Here is a 17,264-nt window from a genome sequence, read left to right as displayed (position 1 = left end):
AAGTGGTCCACAGCCAAGTGCTTTCTGGACAGCCCATGGACCTACTCATCACATCTCAGCCCTCCAACCCCCAGCTGCAGACCAGCTCTTCTCTGGGGACATTTGTTCCTACTTGCTTTTCATCTTTCCACCACACACAGCCAGAGCCGAGACAGCACATGTAGGTTAGGGATGGGTTCACAGGGCAGCTGAAGGATGCTGAGGGAGTGGGATGAGCATTCCATGACCCCACAGCTCTGTTCTTCTGCCACGGCTGTATGGAGGCTATTCCTCTGCTACGCATGCTCAGTGACATTGGACAGAGATCCTGGGACGTGCTCCTGAGCTCTTGTATCACCAGCAGGCAGCAAGGCAAATCCTACTAGCATTTCCCAGTCTTGCTGGCCACAAAGTGCCAGCCACGCCATAGAATCTGGGCCTCAGCAGTGGCATGCAGTGATGGCACCTTCCACAGGGAGCAGGAGCCAGGGGCATCCATGTGTCGGGGTGTCACAGCCCTCCCCAGCGCCTTACAGGTGAATTGCACACATGGTTAAAAGCCACAACCAGAGAGTGTCCCAGCTTGCCCAGTAAGAAGACCCTGCTTGGCTGGCTGCAGGTGGCTCCCTGTGTCCTTGCAGGGGCCCAGTCTGGCTGGAGGTCAGTGAAGCCTGGTGGTACCAAAGAATTGTGGAGGTTCCTTAAGCTCTCTTGGAAGACATGAATTGAAGGACCCAAAGCCCTTCATTTCTGTCAACTGTGACATGATCTTCTCTGTCACCTTCTCAGGACTGTAACATGGTGCTGGTGCCCCCTTTCCAGTCCAGTTAGCCAGTCCTGCCCCAAACTCCTGCCTAGCTGTAGCTTCTGTGGTTCATCCCCCCATGCCTCCTTTAATAACCTCTTCTCAGGACCTTGGCATGTTCTCCTTGCAGGTCCCTTTATTGTCTGCTTTCATAACCTCTCTCCAAATTGATTCTCTCATGAAGTGTTGTCCAGCTCCTCAGACCATCTCCTTCTGTTTGTTCTTCCATTGAAATTGGGAAACCTCAATTTTGCCACTGGTTCCCCAGCAGGCTCTGCTAGCTGGGCTGTTTGCCTGGTGTTTGCATCCATCACAGCTCTTAGAGGCGCCTCTGCTTTAACCTCCTCAGTCTTAACCCTGACCTGAGTCAATAATCACGAGGAAGAGCTGATGCTTAGATGATCCAGTGTAAACTCTACCTTTGATTAGACAGGTATCATCCCTAGGCACTGGCGCAGCAGCACCTTGTTAGCTTTCCTTGGTGTTCCTTTACTGCAGCCATGAGAGCCTCCAATGCGGGCAGGGGACGGGCTGCTGCCCTAGTAATCTTTATTGATCTTTTCCCTGATGTCTCATGCATTGTATTTCTTGCCTTTCTCTCATTTTTCCAGCTGCCTCTCCTTTGAGCAGCTTTGCATCTTGTGGGAGTGCAGAGAAACTCTGTTTTTTTCAATTCTTGCAGAGCAGCAGCACTCAGAGACTCCAACAGCTGTTAGATTGTTGCTCTGCAATGAAAACTTGGGTTTTGCTCCTGCATGTTTGCTGTCTAGGAGGAGGAGGTAAGAAGGAGCAGGGTAGGTATCTTCCATGCCCCTCTTGTCTGTGTATGGATCAGTTTCTCTGCATTGTGCCAGAGGTGTTTTAGAGACCCCATCTCTGAGTCAAAAAACCCTTAATCCAACAAAAGTCTGTCCCATGAAGACCTGACCTGGTGAACGTGAAAATAGAAGGGATTGTAGGATGTGAGATGAGGGAGAGGTGTGTCATAAGACATGCACGATAGAAGTGGTGAGAAGGTCCTGAAGGATCACTCTGATTTCGTTACCATCCTCCAGCGCCTGGGTTTTCCAAACAGATTATCAAACTGAGATGTGAACATGCTGGTCACCCAGCATCCCTCCCTTGCTGCCACCTTGCAAGCACCTAACCTTGGCAATGACAGGTAGTGGAAACCAGACAGTTGAACTGCCTTATCTGGCACCTGCACTGTGAATCCCCTGTGCTCTTCTCTTGGTAACCTGTCTGTGGGTCTCTGCCCTCTATGGTCCCTTCATCCCCATCTGGCATGTTTGTGCACAGCAGCTGAACCATCACCAGAGGCATCCTTGCCAAAAATGTCCAGACCACCGTATGCTGAAACATGCTCTGTGTGGTGCAAAGGGGCAGTGTGTCTGCTCTGGACAAATGGCTTTGTTTTGCACTGGGAAAACTGGAGTCAAAATGTCAAAGCAGTGTTTTGCACAGGAATAGATTGTTCCTTTCCAAAGGGCAACAGTTCTGTCACTGGCTTTTACTTTGTGGTTCCCAAGCAGAACTGTTCCTACACTGTGAAACAAGCCAATATTTTGGCTTTTCCATCCTGGCTTAGGATGAAAGGTAATGTCTTCAGTCTTTCAGTGGGGTGGACACAGTTTCCCAGCCTGTTACAGCAAGAGCACACTCCCTGCCAAGGATGTGTTGCTTCTGCTTTCAGCACGTTTGATCCAGCCCGTCTCTTTCAAGGTGTGTGGAAATGAGCTACAATCTCATCATTCCTGCGGAGGCTTCTCGGAGGAGATAGCAGAAGGGTCACAGCGCCTCTGGAAATCTCCCTTCAGGTGATGTGCCGTCGCATTTCACAGCAGACAGACAGAATAACCTTTAGGGCATGGTAAGAGGCAGCGTTTTGAACTCTGAGCTGGGGAGCTCAAGAGCTCATTTCTCTGACACATCATCTGTGTCCCTGCTGGTTCCTGCATCCCCCTGAAATACCTTTGTCCTAATCCATCACTTCCTTAGCTAGAATTTAAAAAAAAATAAGCTGGGCAGTTGGTCCCTTGTGTGCTGGCCACACAAAAGCTAGTCTCTCCTGCAGAAATGCACCCAGACCCTCTGCTGTGGCCGATTTTGCCTCAATTTGAGCTGGTCTCAGTCTGTGTGGAAGTGGGGGGCTGCCCCATCAGGCCAGCTCCTGGCAGCAGAACGGCTCTCGTGCACTCTCTTGCCTTTCCTGCATTGCACCCTCAGTATGTGGGTCCTGAGTTGGGTTTTTTGCCCACAGATTTATCTTTAGTGGGGAGATGAGCGGGCTGGAGCAAGGTGAGCTGGGGTACATGCAGGCTGGCACAGGCTGCCCCTACGAACCAGAAGCTGGGAACAGTGGGAGGAAATTGCTGGTTCTCCCTCCTTCCCGCTCTGGAGTAAATAATGGTACTTTTTATTTAGCTATTATTTCCCAGTGGCAGATATCTCCTCGGCTGTCTGTTTAACTATCTTTATCTCACCCTCCTTCTCTGTTTGATATAGTTATAGATAAACAGATAGCTACCTTATTAAATAGCATGTTTTAAGAGACCAGTGGTATGGTTAACATAAAGCAGCAGCTGTTGATTTGTCTTTCACTGTTGGTTTGCTTTTTGTTTTTTTTTTTTTCTTAAGGAAATGCTTTAAATAAGGGATACTTCATCTATTAAAAAAAATACACTTGTAGCAGCTGCTAAGCCCATCCATAAGCCTGCTTTACGTTGTATTTGTGATGGGACTGACAGTGCATGGAGGAGCCTGATTATACACAATTCCATTTTAGCAAGCCCTGCGATGTAATTTCACAGGGCGATCAGTGTTTGAATGTAATAGCAGCCTGTGCTAAGGTGTCAGAATATTAAAGGCGCTAATGGAAAAGCTCCCTGGTACACAAGGGGGACAGCATTACAGGAGACGTCGCAGATGGCTGGGCACTAAACTAATGGGGCAGGATCCAAAAAGGGAAAAAAAACCTAGAGAAGGGAGAGCTCACGGGAGCACGGGCACCTGCTTCCCTCTCACACGGAAATTAAACAGCGAGCAAGGGAGAGGCAAGCGTGTGTGTCTGTAAAGATAGAAATTGAGGGGGGAAAATACCCCCTCTTGAATGGCTTGAAGGTTTTGACAGCAAGCCCGATGCCAGCTTTGCTTGGGAAAGGTTTGGGGTTAGATTAAAGGGGTGTGTGGGGAGGTCTGAGCATCACAGCCATGGTCTGATCCTGGAAAAAGAAGAGTAATGTATGGATACTGTTACCCACCCTATTGTAATATGGCAAAACTGCAGCTCTTTGGTGGTTGTTCATCTCCAGTTAAATCCAAGGAGGGTGAGATGTATCCACTTTGCAGTTGCCCTGACATCTCAGTTCTGCAGCAAGGTGCATCTGCTGGAGCCATCATGCTCATTTCTGTCTTCATGTATACAGGGGCTGATGCTGGATCTGATTACGGGGCAGTGTCAACATTTTCCTGTTTTCCAGCACAGTTAGAGGCATCTTCTCCCTCCCCATGAACTCCCAGATTCCCCAGGAGCAGCCAGAATTGGACCGATCCATTCCTGTCTGTATGGAGAGGCTTCTGTGCCTGTGGTGAATCATCCATGAAGTGTGCTTGTGGGTTTTCCTTGGTATCATACCCAGCTTCCCGCTCTGCTGGCCACAAAGCTGCAGTAGGGAAAGGCTTAGTGCTGCTTTCCTGCTTGAATTGGCCCCACAGGGGCTGGGGTGGTCAGGGGATAGCACTGCAGGATGTGAGCCTGTCCTTCCAGGGCTGGAAGGGTAAATCAGCCACATGTAGGTACTCCCTGGAAGCTGTCTGCCATGTCGTCATGTGTATCTGCCTTTCAGGCACTAATCAGGAGCTGCTTGTGTATCTTAGTGCTGGGAGCCAATTGCATACATCAGAATAACCCAGCTTGGGTCTGTCACCCTGCAGTGCCGCCAGGAACACAGGGACACCATGAGAAGTCAGCCCTGCCACTTCAGTGCCTGGGAAAGGCACTGGGCATGTGTCTCCCAGACCCTCTGATCGTGCTAGGAGCTCCCCTCCTTGGGCTGCTTTCTTAGTGGTTTATGGCTCTGCTTGTCCCCTCTCCTGGGCCACCACTGGCTTGTGCACACCCCAGCTCTATTTCCCAGCCCTCCAGGAACCCAGACCTGTAGTTTTTATTTTGCTTGTGACCAAACCCAGGGCTTTGACCCAGATCTCCACGGCATTAACCTAGTGTGTCGCCAGCCGCAGAGCACACAGCAGTCAAGAACATTTTATCCAGGATAATCCGTAGCCTGGGAGCAAGGCAAAGACTGTTCTTGTTCAAACACAGGGAAATGTGAAGCCTAAACCGCTTGGCACTTTGACACCCTGGAGTCAGGCACACCAGCATGTTTCTATTGCAGCCTAAGCCAGGGCACATGCTAAACCTGCACAACAGCAGGGACACCTTCCTGCTGCCTGATGGGACCACAGCATCCAAATGCACCCTAGAGAGGGGCTCTTGGTGGCTGCAGGGTCCCTTCTGCCCCTCCTGAAGTTCAGACAAGTTTTAGCAGTGAATTTGTACAGCTGTGGCTGAGTTGAGATGTTGCCAGGACACAAGCAGGATGAGGCTGCTCGGATGTGTCTGAATGGGAATAGGCAAGGCAAGAGATCACAGCATGCCTCAGTTTCCCTTTTGCAGAGCTCCTATGTACAGAACTCTGATGGCATGGGCTGCTTATTTTCGTAAGGAGAAAGCAGATACAATTATGCTGCATCCTCTGCATCTTCTCTGATGTCTTGGCGCCTTCCCTTAAGATTGGCCTGTCCTCCTCTCATGGTCTGGAGGCACGTTGCCCTCTGTAAAGCATTTCCCAATGGTGAGCACAGCCAGGCAGCTCCTGTGTGCCCAGCGCTCACCTTTCAAAAGACAGACCATCCGTATTTTTATTTGTTTAAATTACTCCTCGATGTGACACATAAAGTGGTTTCTGTTCTAACAAGCAGCTTTGCACATGGACTGAAGTGGACACCAGCTGGGCTTGCCAAAGGCTCCCTGCATCCAGGACATGAGGGAAGCTGGCTGTGTGGCACTGATCTGTGAAAAGCCCTTGTGTGAAGAGGGCAGTGTACCAGGCAAAGCCTCAGCACCTTAGAGGATTTTGTCCAAATCTCATTCTCTCACTGACAGGAATTTCCAATTTTCCCTTACTTCCACTCAAGTGGGGCCAGACCCCATGCATGGTATCTTCTTTTTCAGTGTGTCAGCTGCTCTCCTTCCCCCATAGCTCTCGGAGCGTTTGTGCTCTGGAGAGTGATGTTCCCTGGGAAAGGGCACTGCTCACTTCTTCCCCAGCATCCTCTCATGTCCAAACCCCAGCCAAACCATGTCCTGCAGTGGCACTGCAGATATATTTGGCAAAGGACAAAATGCTTTTGTCACCCCCACCCAGTAATGATTGGCACATATGTTTAATTCAAGGCTTAGCTTCACAGGTGCTACGTTGGTCAAAAGTTGTTTTTGTACACCCTTTACCACTCATGAGTGTTCTCAGTGCATTGAGAGAAACGAATTAAACATGAGTGGTGTTGATGCTGTACCTGGTCAGTCTGGAGACCCCTCTCACCACTCTGTTTGTAAAAATTAAATGCCTCTTGTTAGTGGTGCAGCAGGGATCTCTAATATGCGCGGACAGAAAGGCAGGGATGGATGGAGTTGGTGTCAGGGCAGCAATTGCTTATCGTGCCTTATCTGGGAATATGAAACTGTATTGCATGACATCCAGAGGCAGGCTGAATAGATATGCCAATTCATCTCGAGCCCGGGCTTTGACAAGCTAGACTGCCCTTGTTGAAAGGCATCAGTCAAACAAGAGCTGCTGGCTGCTTTTCCCTTTTTTATACTTTCTCTCGCTCCCGCGCTCCCTCTCCGTCTCTCGCCACCTCCCCTCCCTCCACCTCTTTTTTCTAAGCTTTTTCCACACAAAATTGAAAAGCTTTGGAAATAATAATAATAAAAGCCCCCCAAACTAATACCGTTTTAAGTACACCCCCCTCCCTCCCCAAATGGGATTGATAAGGAACCCCAGTGTATGAAGGCATGTTTAGATAACATTGAGAATATTATAGCGAGTGAGAGAAAGTAGGGAGAAAAGCTTCCTGCCGCGTCTAAGCCGGGAAAGGCGACGGCACCCTGGCTAATACGAGTGTTTAATATTTGATGTGTTGGGATAAAGCAGGATCACCTTCGAATTGAATTGAGTGTCAGAATGAGAATCTATTACTGAAATTCTTGTGTGATTTGACAGCAAAGCAGACGATGTTATTCTTCACTAGTTACCGCAATCTTCTCCCCTACATCACTTAAATATTTTTTTCTTTGCTTGAGTAAACACACATTATCCTTTTTTTCCACCTCCCTTTCCTTTTTTGTCTCCCTCTTTTATACTTATTTTTTTATTTATTTTCTTCTTAAATCAAACCTGCCTTTCACAGGGCTGATGGAGTAGATTGTTATTTCTTTATTTGTCCTATTAAATGGAATTCCTGATCATTTAATCCTGCTTTTGTAAGTGATTTAAAAATACTTGAAAAGCTGTGAATGTGGCAACACTTCTGACTAAACTGCTTAAAAGGAACACGTTACACCTGGGCTTAGCTCCTGCCTCCTGACAGCCAGTGAGGGTAGCAGGCTCCAGCACTGCAGGAGCCATCCCAGGCTCCATGCCTCCATCCTGCCAGGCAAGCTTTCCTCTGTGCCTTCCCTATGACAGAGGAGTTCTGCTGTTGTCAGCTGTGGCTTGGCAAGCTTATTCATTACCTGACTCTTCTTTAATTGCATTCAGCCCTGTTCAGGAGCCTCCAACTAAATGATTTGGCGGTGGGGTCAGCTCCTCAGTGGTGTTACATTTGCCTCATATCCTGCTGGTAAATTTGCATGGCAAGAAATCCCAGCAGGAAATGTCCACCTTCCATTCCTGGACTGGCATGCAATTAAAACGAGAACACTCCGGAACCTCCAGTGTCCTGGGTGCTATTCAGGGGTGTCCTGCAATACAGTTCCAGCCCCAAAACCTTATAGTCGCTAAAAACATTTCAAACTATGTTTAAAAGCCCACTTAGTCATAGACATGACTTCTTTTTTCTTCCCACCATACAAGGTAATATAAAACCTTGACACCTCATTGTGGCAGCAGTGGAATAAGGGCAGTTAGATGGGAAATGCTTATTTTGGGTGGATGCAGTGCACAGTTGACATGACAGGAGGAGGAAGACGATTTTGTTGTTCCAAAGACATTTTCTCCATTGCAGAAATGTCAGGGGGTTCACCTTCAATCGTTAGGCAGCTATGCCCAGCCTCGTCCTGGGGGAGCACAGCTGGTACCTGCTGCTTGCCTAAGCTAAGGGCAGCTGGGAGTTCTCACACCTTCTTTCTGTGTATTTTAAACCATGTATATTTCATGTGTCATTTTGAAATTCTTAATGGAGATTTTCAGCAAAACCGACTACTTTTCATATTCCTTAGTACCCACCCTTCAGCATCTTCTCAGACTGCTTAAGCCCCTTTGCTCCTGGGAGGATTTTTTCCGAAAGGAAATATTTTCTCCCTTCCTGAAAGTCTCTGTATTAATATTAAAATTACAATTAGCAGATGAAACATAGCATTTAAAACCTCTTGGTAGGACATGTAAAATAAAATGACAGAGTTTCCCAGCTGGTCAGGGCAGGACACTCTGCCAGTCCTGGCAGTTCTTGCTGCTGTAGTTTGTGAACATGCTCATGCCCTTGCAAAGCGCAAAGGTCCACTTCCCTCCTGCCCTTCAGCTAAAGCATGCAGTGATGCAATGCCAGCAGCTGTAGGGGAGGGCAGAGGGGCCAGGAGCTGGCCAGCAGGTCACAGCATGGACACGTGTGGAAAGAACAAGGCTGGATCTGCCGACATCAGCGCTTTGCCCTAGCAGAGCTCCGGCAGCTCTGTGAGGACCAGCTCTGTTCCTCCCTCTGCATGTGGGGAGGATTTGTGGGGCTCCCTTATTCTGACTTCTGAACAGGTGACTGTTTATACGCTGTTTAGTTTTGCCTTAATTTGACTGCCGAATACCAATTTTTGTGATGTGTGCTGGGCACTTCCCCATAAATAAATGATGGAGCATTATTCAGTCCACTTAGATCAATACATCAGCTTGACAAGTCCCAATTCTGGGAATTTTCTGACCCCCTAGAACATCTTCTCTGCAGCTGTGCTGCTTATAATCCATGGTATGCAGCCTAAACAAACTCCAGAGAGCAGCATGTCAGGACCCAGCTGTGTTGGTGCTGTTGCCTTGCCGGCCGCAGCGTTGCTGGGGATGGGTGCTGACGTGCACTGGATTGCAGCAAGGGCAGGTGAGCCAAACTCCATGCCAAACTGCACAAGAACCACCACCATGGGATTGCCCAGCCTCACTGGCACACCCTCTGTCCCAGCACAGGGGACCATCTTTGTACCCCAGTGCTGTCAGAAATAGGAGACAGAGCTCTTGTTTCAGTCTCTTTGCGATCTGAGGCAGATGTGTCATAGCTACTGGGAAGGTCTGTGACCTGGTACAACAGGAGGTTGGTTTCAGACCTTTTTTTGCTCTGTTATAAAGCCAGCCTCAGATGCTGTGATTCTGCGCATGCATCATCTCCATGCCCCATGTTTTATCCCCACTTCTGGTTTTGGGATTTTCTGCAGGATATGTGGGCTGCAGGTTACCTAATGACCTACCTGCCCACACCAGCACTTGTTTAACAAGGTGTGGATTATCCGTGGTGCTTGCTCTATGCATGGAAACACAGTATGTTCCTAATCTCCTGCTGCTATTAGCTCACATTTATCACAGGAATATCTGCTTACCTTTGATTCGAGATCCCTCCATCAGGGACCCAGGGTGGTATTTGTCTGTGAACTGCTGTGTATGCCTATGGGATTGCATAAGTAAATAAATAAAATTAATAATCATCTGACTTCGGAACAGCATTGGCAGGGAGGTAAATGTAGCCTTCATAGGATTACAAACAAAATCAGGAAAAAAGGAAAACCTTTCTAGGAGATGTTATGAATGAAAATAATTGTATTCAGGCTGCTTGAAAATTATTCTGTAAACAGTGTTGAAGTGGTTTTTAGCAGATCAGAAACATTGAGTTTCTCTCTAAATTGGAATTTTGGCCAGAACCATTTAAAACCAGATTTTTTAAAATATGTCTGCATTTTTATCAATTAAAATGCAGATAAAAATAAAAAATCCACAGGGTATTGGCCCTGCTTCAGTGTCTGACCTAAAAGGGAGCAACCCAATCTCTTCAACACTAAGGCTGAACCAGAGGGAGGTATGAAGCAATGCAATTTCCTCACAGGAAGGGTTTCATGGCTTTTTAAAAAATCCTTTGGCTTACAAGCGAACCAGGGGAATCTCAGACTTTCTCACAGTTTGCCACAGGGATGAGCACTGAAGGGACAGGGGTCTGCGCCACTGCTGGTGGCTGTGTGGTCACAGAGCTGGCAGGAAAGTGGTTGACACCATGTCCCAGCAGCTCCAGTGAGCCAGCAGCCACAGCCACCCCTGCAGGCTGGGTACCTCTGGTGCTGGGGAGCCACCGGTGCTTTCTGCCTCGCTTTAACAGTCAGAGGAAGAACTTTCCTGTTTAAAGATTAAACGTTGTCTTTAAATATTAAACAGCAAAGCTTCTTGCTCTTGATTGTGTGGCTGCTGCCAGCAGGCGGCTCAAAATTGCCACTTTTAATTAAAAAACTTTATTTTCCAGCGCAGCCCAGCAGTGACTCCTCCTCTCGGCCAGCGGTGGCTGACCTCTCCCCTGCCTTCATCCCTTCATCATCGCTGCCTGCACTTCCCTCCGCCTGCAGCAGTGATGGTCCCTGCCAGCCCCTGAGTGTGAGCAGCCTTGTCTGGGACTGATCAATGCCCCTGGCACTTCCTTCCAAAACCCCAGGAAAAACAATTAAAACCGGATCGATCCTGCAGGCAGCTTTGAATATGCATAAGTGCACACTTGACCTTCAGTGGTCAGGCCAACTTCCACCCCAGCTGCTTAGGTAGTTTGCTCAGGTATTGCGGCTGTACCAAATGACCTTGATCAGGAAAGCAGAACGCGATGCAGAGGTGGGCCCAGTGCTGATCCGGGGGCTGGGGCACGTGCTGCCAGCTCCCTGCTGCTGCTGCTGCTGCTGCAGAGCCAGGGGAGGCAGGCTGAGCCTGGCAGTAGCACCCAGCTGCCAGGAGCTTTCCAAAGCTGTCCCTGTGGCTTTCCCGGGTCCTGCCACCATCCTGCTTTGCTCCCTCAGTTGCTTCTGGCCAGAGTCCAAGGGATGTCTGGGCTGGGAATGCAGCCTGCGATACGGTAGCTCCCTGGGCAGGGACACCTCCGGTCCTTCTCCATCTGGGGATACTGCTTCCCCAGGGATGGCCCCCACTGCTATTGATCCACTGGAGCTGAGCATGGGAGCCTTCCTATGTTCTGCCAGGGTTTGCTCTGTGGGATGGAGCCCAGGAGAGGGAACAACATGTGGAACCACTTCTGCCACCCAGCAGCTGGGTGGCAGGGTCCCATCCTGCACCACAACCTCTGGCTCCCCCCACTCCGTGGCTGGCTGGCCTGCATCATGATCATGGCAGGGAACATACCGGAGCGTGTTTGTCAAAGGCGAAGGAAATCTCCCCGTTGTGTACACAAAGTGTAATTTCAGTGAATTATGCATAGACTTAATTAGGAGTTTTAATTGCTAATCATCTCCCAACAGGATTAGCAATGCTGTCTATTAATTATCTGTGGAGCCCTCTGTTTTGCTAAGGCAGGAGTAACAAAGCAGCATGAATGGCTACATGGGCCACTAATAAATTAACTCCCCCAAGCCCCGTGGTTCCCAGGGGGCTGACAGAAGGGGCTGCACGGGGGCTGGACCTGCCCACTCTAGACAGAGCAGCAGGTAGCAGGAAAGAGGGGCTGGCAGGAGGTCCTAGCAGCAGGCAGGCGGCTGGTGGGCTGGTGGGGGACACCTCTCAGCTTTGGTAACCCAGTTCATCCCCATTCCTGCTGCAGAGAGCATCTCCCTGGCATTTGCAGCCTGCGGAGGGTGTTGGCAATGCCTGCCACACTGTGGCTGCAGTTAGCGATGATCCCCCGCTGCAGGAGGGAGATAGGGGCTGCTGGATTGACCTGATCTCATCTGGGGACAATGGCCCTCACGGCAGCAAAGATAGCGCCAGCATGAGCGACGCTAAGCCCACGCACCCTTCTTACTGCTCACAATGCGTTCTGAGCTTAATTCCTCAAGATGAAGAAGATACGTGGCTGTCAGGCTGTAATTACAGCTCTGTGTGTGACACGGAGGCCTGGCTGCTTTTATGTTTGCATTGTCCAGTGGGTTTTTGTGCTGCTGGGGCTCCCTGGAAGCCCTGCCAGGGGATGCTGTGGGTATGAAGCAGGATCCCTCCAACCAGGCTGCAGGCTCTGTGCAGTGGGGTGAGCAGTGCTCCCAGTAGGATTTGTCCCAGTCATGGAGGGAATCGAGGCAACTGGGGCCTGGGGGTGGAAAGGAGAGGGAACTGGGAGGGCTGTGCTTGCCAGAAGAGAAGGAGCCTGCTGGCCAGGCCAGCCTGGGAATGAGCACCCCTTTCCAAACTCCCTGACCCCTGTTGGTGACCCTGTTATGGCAGGAATGGGTGGATGTTTTTGGAGCAACTAAGGGACATAGGGGATGAGCTTATAGTCCCTGGCTTGCCCCCCACAGCATGGCAAAGGTGGCCTTGAGTGATGCAAACCCCTCTGTCACAAGGGTTGTCATGTGTACAGGACACCACCAGAGGCTCTGAACACCCTAAGGAGAATCAGGTGGGACAGGGCAGGCTGAGAGCACTTTGTGTGGGCAATTCCAGAAGAGCTGTGGCGAGGGTGATGTGCGGGTCCACACTGAACACGGTGAACACAGACCCACTCCAGCCCCAGGAGCAGTCAGACCTGGGCAAGTACAGATCATGCCTGCACATGGGCTGTGTCTGACCCTCTGCTTCTCTCTTCCAGGCGTACAGCTTTGCCATGGGGAGTTGGCCAAAGAACGGGCTCTTAGACATGAACAAAGGACTGAACCTACAGCACATAGGGAGGCCTCACAGCGGGATAGGTGAGTGATGCTGCCCCGTGCCATTTCCATCTCCACAGCTGCCGCCCCGAGTGTGTGGGACGTGCCTCAGCTCTAAGACATTGTCCAGTCTGGAGTGCTGGGAACAAGACAAAGGACTGAAGAGTCCCCAGCTGGTGGAAAGGATGAAGATGTGTCAGGGCAGAATGGGCACATGGATGATTTCTCTGTCCCTTGGACATGCCGGTGTGCCAGACATACCTGCCTGTCCCTCTGGCTGGGGAGCTGCTTCTCTCCTAGACTGCTCTAGCAGTGCTTGGGTTAAGGTTGGATGTGGTCAGCACTAGGTGCCTGGAGCACAGCGCAAGGGTCCCCAGGCTGGGTGGGATGCTCTCCCTGTTGGACCAATCCTCCAGTTGCTCTGGATACTGCAGTCATTGGAAAGGAGGCTGTGGTGCTTAGCTTGGGAAGTGGCTGGAAAAACACTGCAGAGTGAAGATGCGTGATCCCAGCTGGAGAACTGAATCATCATCCTGTTTGTTAGGACATATGACGAGTTTCATGGTCCTACAGCATGCTACAAGATAAAGTGATCAGCAGTGCTCTGAGGTAAACAGTGGCAGAGTTCCATGTATCCCCCAACTCCTCTGCACCAGGGATCAAAGTGATATGAGGGAGACCTGGCCCAGGACACTGAGGCCGTATATCTGCCTGCTGCTTAACACTGGGGATGCAGAGCTGGTACAGCAGCAGGCTGTGGTACAGGCAGGAGCTCAGATTTACTGGGCTGTAGACAGGGCTGTGACTCAGGGCTGCATCACTCTTGTCTGTCTTGTTTCTCTGTGGAGCAGTAGATCACCTCTTGGAGACCAGTGGTCAGGTATTTTCTCTGCCTCCCAGCCCTTCATCCACAGTGACTTTTGGGCATTAAAGTTTGCAAGGAGGTAAGATTTACTTGGAAAAGTCATTGGCTACCTGGGCCTTGAAGAGGCTGTTTAATATTGTTTCAAGACTCTAACCATTAAACTCTCCAATCAATCCAAGTTAAGGAGATGAATTATTTAAAGCTCACCAGCTTTTAATTAGCAGGGTCCTTTTGAACTATGGATCTGGTTGCATTATTGACAGAGGTAGCATTAAAATTTGCTTCCCTGCCTGGGAGCAGATTTGCCTGGATTGTGTGCCATTGTCGGGAGGATCATGGGGAGGGAGCAGGAACTGCAGGAGTTGTGTGTGCATGTCCTGCTCTGGGGACTTGGGCTTTTTCTGAGGTTTTCCTAGTAGATGCAGAGTTGGTTTCTGCCTCATCGTTCCTCATTTTATTTATGTGATGAGTTCTCTTGTTGCTCTCATCCCTTACTCCAACAAAGTGTCCTCATTCTCTGGAGTATCATCTGTCTGCTTTTGGTTTCTGCCCCTTTATCTCAGCACTGTTGTCTTGCAGAGGTGTGACTCCTCTGCCTGACAGAGTTCAGAGATTTGCTGTTCATGTCCTTCACCATTCCAGTCCTTTAGGAGAGTTTTGCCAAACTCCCTCTGTGGAGGAGCTCTCCAGTACAGGGTGAGCCATGGGCTAATTGCCCATGGAAAGCGAGGCCCAGCACCCAAGCTCCCTTCTTGCAGCACTCCATCCCAATGGCCAACCTGCCTTTCCCACACTGCTTGGAAGGGGTTTACATCCTCCCTGCAAAGGATGCCAGGCCAGCAGTGTGACAGTCTCCATCTTCTTGGTACTGCCAGTCGTGCACACGTGCCCTGTGTGTTACAGCCTGCTGGCTGCTCCATTTGGGCTGGCTCCAGAGCAGATCTGTCCTGGATGTCTACAATGCTCTGACTGTCTGCAGAGGTGGTAGCTGCTGGCACCATGTGCCTGGTGGCTTTACCGCAGGCTGAGTACCCCAGAGTGAGCTGGAGTTGGGGAGAAGAACTCCTCCTCCCAGCCAGCTTGGCACCACCAGGCACAGTTGCTGTCAGGGCTGCTGGCTTCATGGCTTGTTGCCCCATGTCCCTCTGGGAGAAGGCTTGGGGCAATGCTGGTGTCTAGAGACATGCCTTGCCTGGCATTTTTCAAAGGAACAGCTTCCTGGCTTTCAGGCCACTTCATTTCCCATCCTGGCCTAGGCATGGATCAGGTGTTAGTTCTAGTGACAGCCCAAGAGGTTCCCAAGGCAAGGGCTGAGGAGGGACTACTCACTGCAGAGACAGCCTGGCTTGCTTGGGTCCAACATTGCTGCCTCATCCTGGAGACAGTGTCAGTCCTCCAAAGCCAAATCCTTCCATATTGGCCACTGGGACTGGGCATAGTCATCCCAATTGCTGATGGTCACCCTGCAGCCTCAACAGTCCTTATCTCTCTCTTCTTCATGCTTTTGACTGCCCATGCATCAGGGTTGGGAGGAGCTATCCATCCCTTTCTCTGCTCAGGGCTGCCTTTCCTTTCCCTCTCTGACTGTAAGGGGCCTTGATCCCAACACAGCCCTACTTCCCAGCTGAATAAAGGACTGCAGCCTCTTGCTGCCCATAGTGAGACAAGGAGCTGGCTGTGGATCTGGAGACGGGCCCATGCCATCCAGAGCCTCCCTTCTCTTCGTGCTCAGCCCTGGCGTGCAGTCGTGTTGAGGGAATGTTTGGGAGCTGAGAGGAGTCTTCCTGGGTCATCTAAGGGGGGTCAGCCTCTGATTTTCATGGCCCTCATGGGTCACTGATGGCCAAAAACCTGCAAACCAAAGAGGACTGAGAAGGGAGCAGCAAGGAGATTTGAGAGCCAGTCTCCACAGTTTCACAGGTAGCATGAAGTGTAAGAGTGTCTGTGCAGCTCCTTTCCTGGCAGTCTGGGGAGCCTCAGCATGCTTATGCAGGAATGCACAACACGGATGTTTCCCTTCAAATCTGACAGAAAAATTGCAGTGGATAGCCACTTGTTTTTGCAAACAATTTGCAAGGAATTTTGCCGTCTTGCCTGATGGATTCTGTATTGCTTTGTTTTCAGATCACTCTCTGTTTCACTGTCTCAGCAGGTATCTGTTCCAAATCCCTGTACTTGACATGCTCTGGGACCAGTCCTGCTCTATGCTTCATCTTCTTTCCTCCACTGTGTTCAATATCTGCAGAGTTCAGGGTGCTTGACACCCTGCAGAGCCAAGGCCAGATTCTGGATGGGAACCACCTTTAGCATGCAGTGGATACAGGCAGGATGGGCTCATGCTGGAGCACAGTGGAGTCTGCCTACATCCCCTGGAACACACAGCTGCACATACAGCAAGCTGCTATACGGAGCTCATGTTCTAGCTTTTGTCTGGTTTCTATTCATGAGCAAGTGAGCTGCAAAGCTTATTGAGAGGTTAGAAGAGTGATTTGTGTTCCCAAATACACCAAAATGTATCTGCATACACTGCAAATACAGCTGTCTTGGGGGTGGGATGGGTGCAGGTCTGGTGCCATTGTGTTCTTGAGAGGGAAAAAGCAATGGAAGGAGGAAAATGTAAATATTTCAGGATAAGGAGATAGAAAAGTCCTGCTCCAGAGGGTGAGGATGCAGGAATTCCTTGGGAGATCAGAAAAGAGCAAAAGGGGTATGAAGCCTATTCTTTCATGCCCTTTCTCAGTTTGATGTTCCAGCTCTAAGGATTCCTTCTGGGCTGAATGTGTCCCTGGAGACTAGAGAGGAAATTTTTATGCAATTTCCATCTCTTCTCTAACACAGGTTAGATATGTGTCAGCTCTAGTGTGGGCTGTAGAATCTTGGGCTGAGGAACTTCTCTTTGTCTTCTGTTTTCTTGGCCCTCAGCAAAATGAAGTTGAGTCTTGCCAAGAAGTTACTCAGTCTTACATATATGGGGACATTGCCATTCTTAACACATGTGTTTGAGGCGGTGCTTGCCAAAAACAAGCTGCAGCTTTTAATGGGAATCTTGGCGCTCGCACGCAAAGAGCAGCATTCACAGCCTCCACACCAGTGGAGCTGGGTACCTGTGTTGGGGTGTCTCTGCTGAGATTCAGAGACTCATACAAATCAGAAGGATTAAAATCTCAGGTTTTAGATGTGATTTAAATCAGACAGCAGATCACCTACATTTAGAAATTGATTTTCTTCTGGTTTTGCTTTTTTTAAAATGTGTTTCCCTGAAAAAAAGGTCAAATTTTACTGAACAGCACCTATCAAACCAAGTGCAGCTTTCCTTACTACTGCCCAATTGTTAAATCTGGTTATTCTTTTACTCCTCCAATACTTTATTTTTGCTACATTTATTTTTATTGATTATGTAACAAAATATGCCTTCAGTCTTAGTTTTTAAATATTTTTTACAATAGAAAAATGGCAAATTACTGTTTGTTCTTGAAGAGTTGGTGATTAAATTATTACTCATGATTGCTCTTTTGGATGAAAAC

At 49.5% G+C, this 17,264-nt stretch overlaps 1 protein-coding gene across 3 annotated transcripts in view; it reads left to right on the top strand.

Moving 5' to 3' along the window:
• Positions 1-17,264, top strand: part of ERI3 (ERI1 exoribonuclease family member 3) — a 130,056-nt gene that overhangs the window by 80,220 nt on the left and 32,572 nt on the right. For all 3 annotated transcript variants that reach the window (XM_053985603.1, XM_053985604.1, XM_053985602.1), the window contains exon 7: positions 12,818-12,917. In XM_053985603.1, the coding sequence (XP_053841578.1) occupies positions 12,818-12,917 (100 nt within the window). The remainder of the gene's footprint in view (positions 1-12,817; positions 12,918-17,264) is intronic.

The sequence above is a fragment of the Vidua macroura genome, chromosome 9, assembly GCF_024509145.1.
Source record: "Vidua macroura isolate BioBank_ID:100142 chromosome 9, ASM2450914v1, whole genome shotgun sequence".
NCBI classification, from domain to species: Eukaryota; Metazoa; Chordata; class Aves; order Passeriformes; family Viduidae; genus Vidua; species Vidua macroura.
Note: the sequence above shows the minus strand (reverse complement) of the source record. Positions and strands in the feature narration are given on the sequence as shown.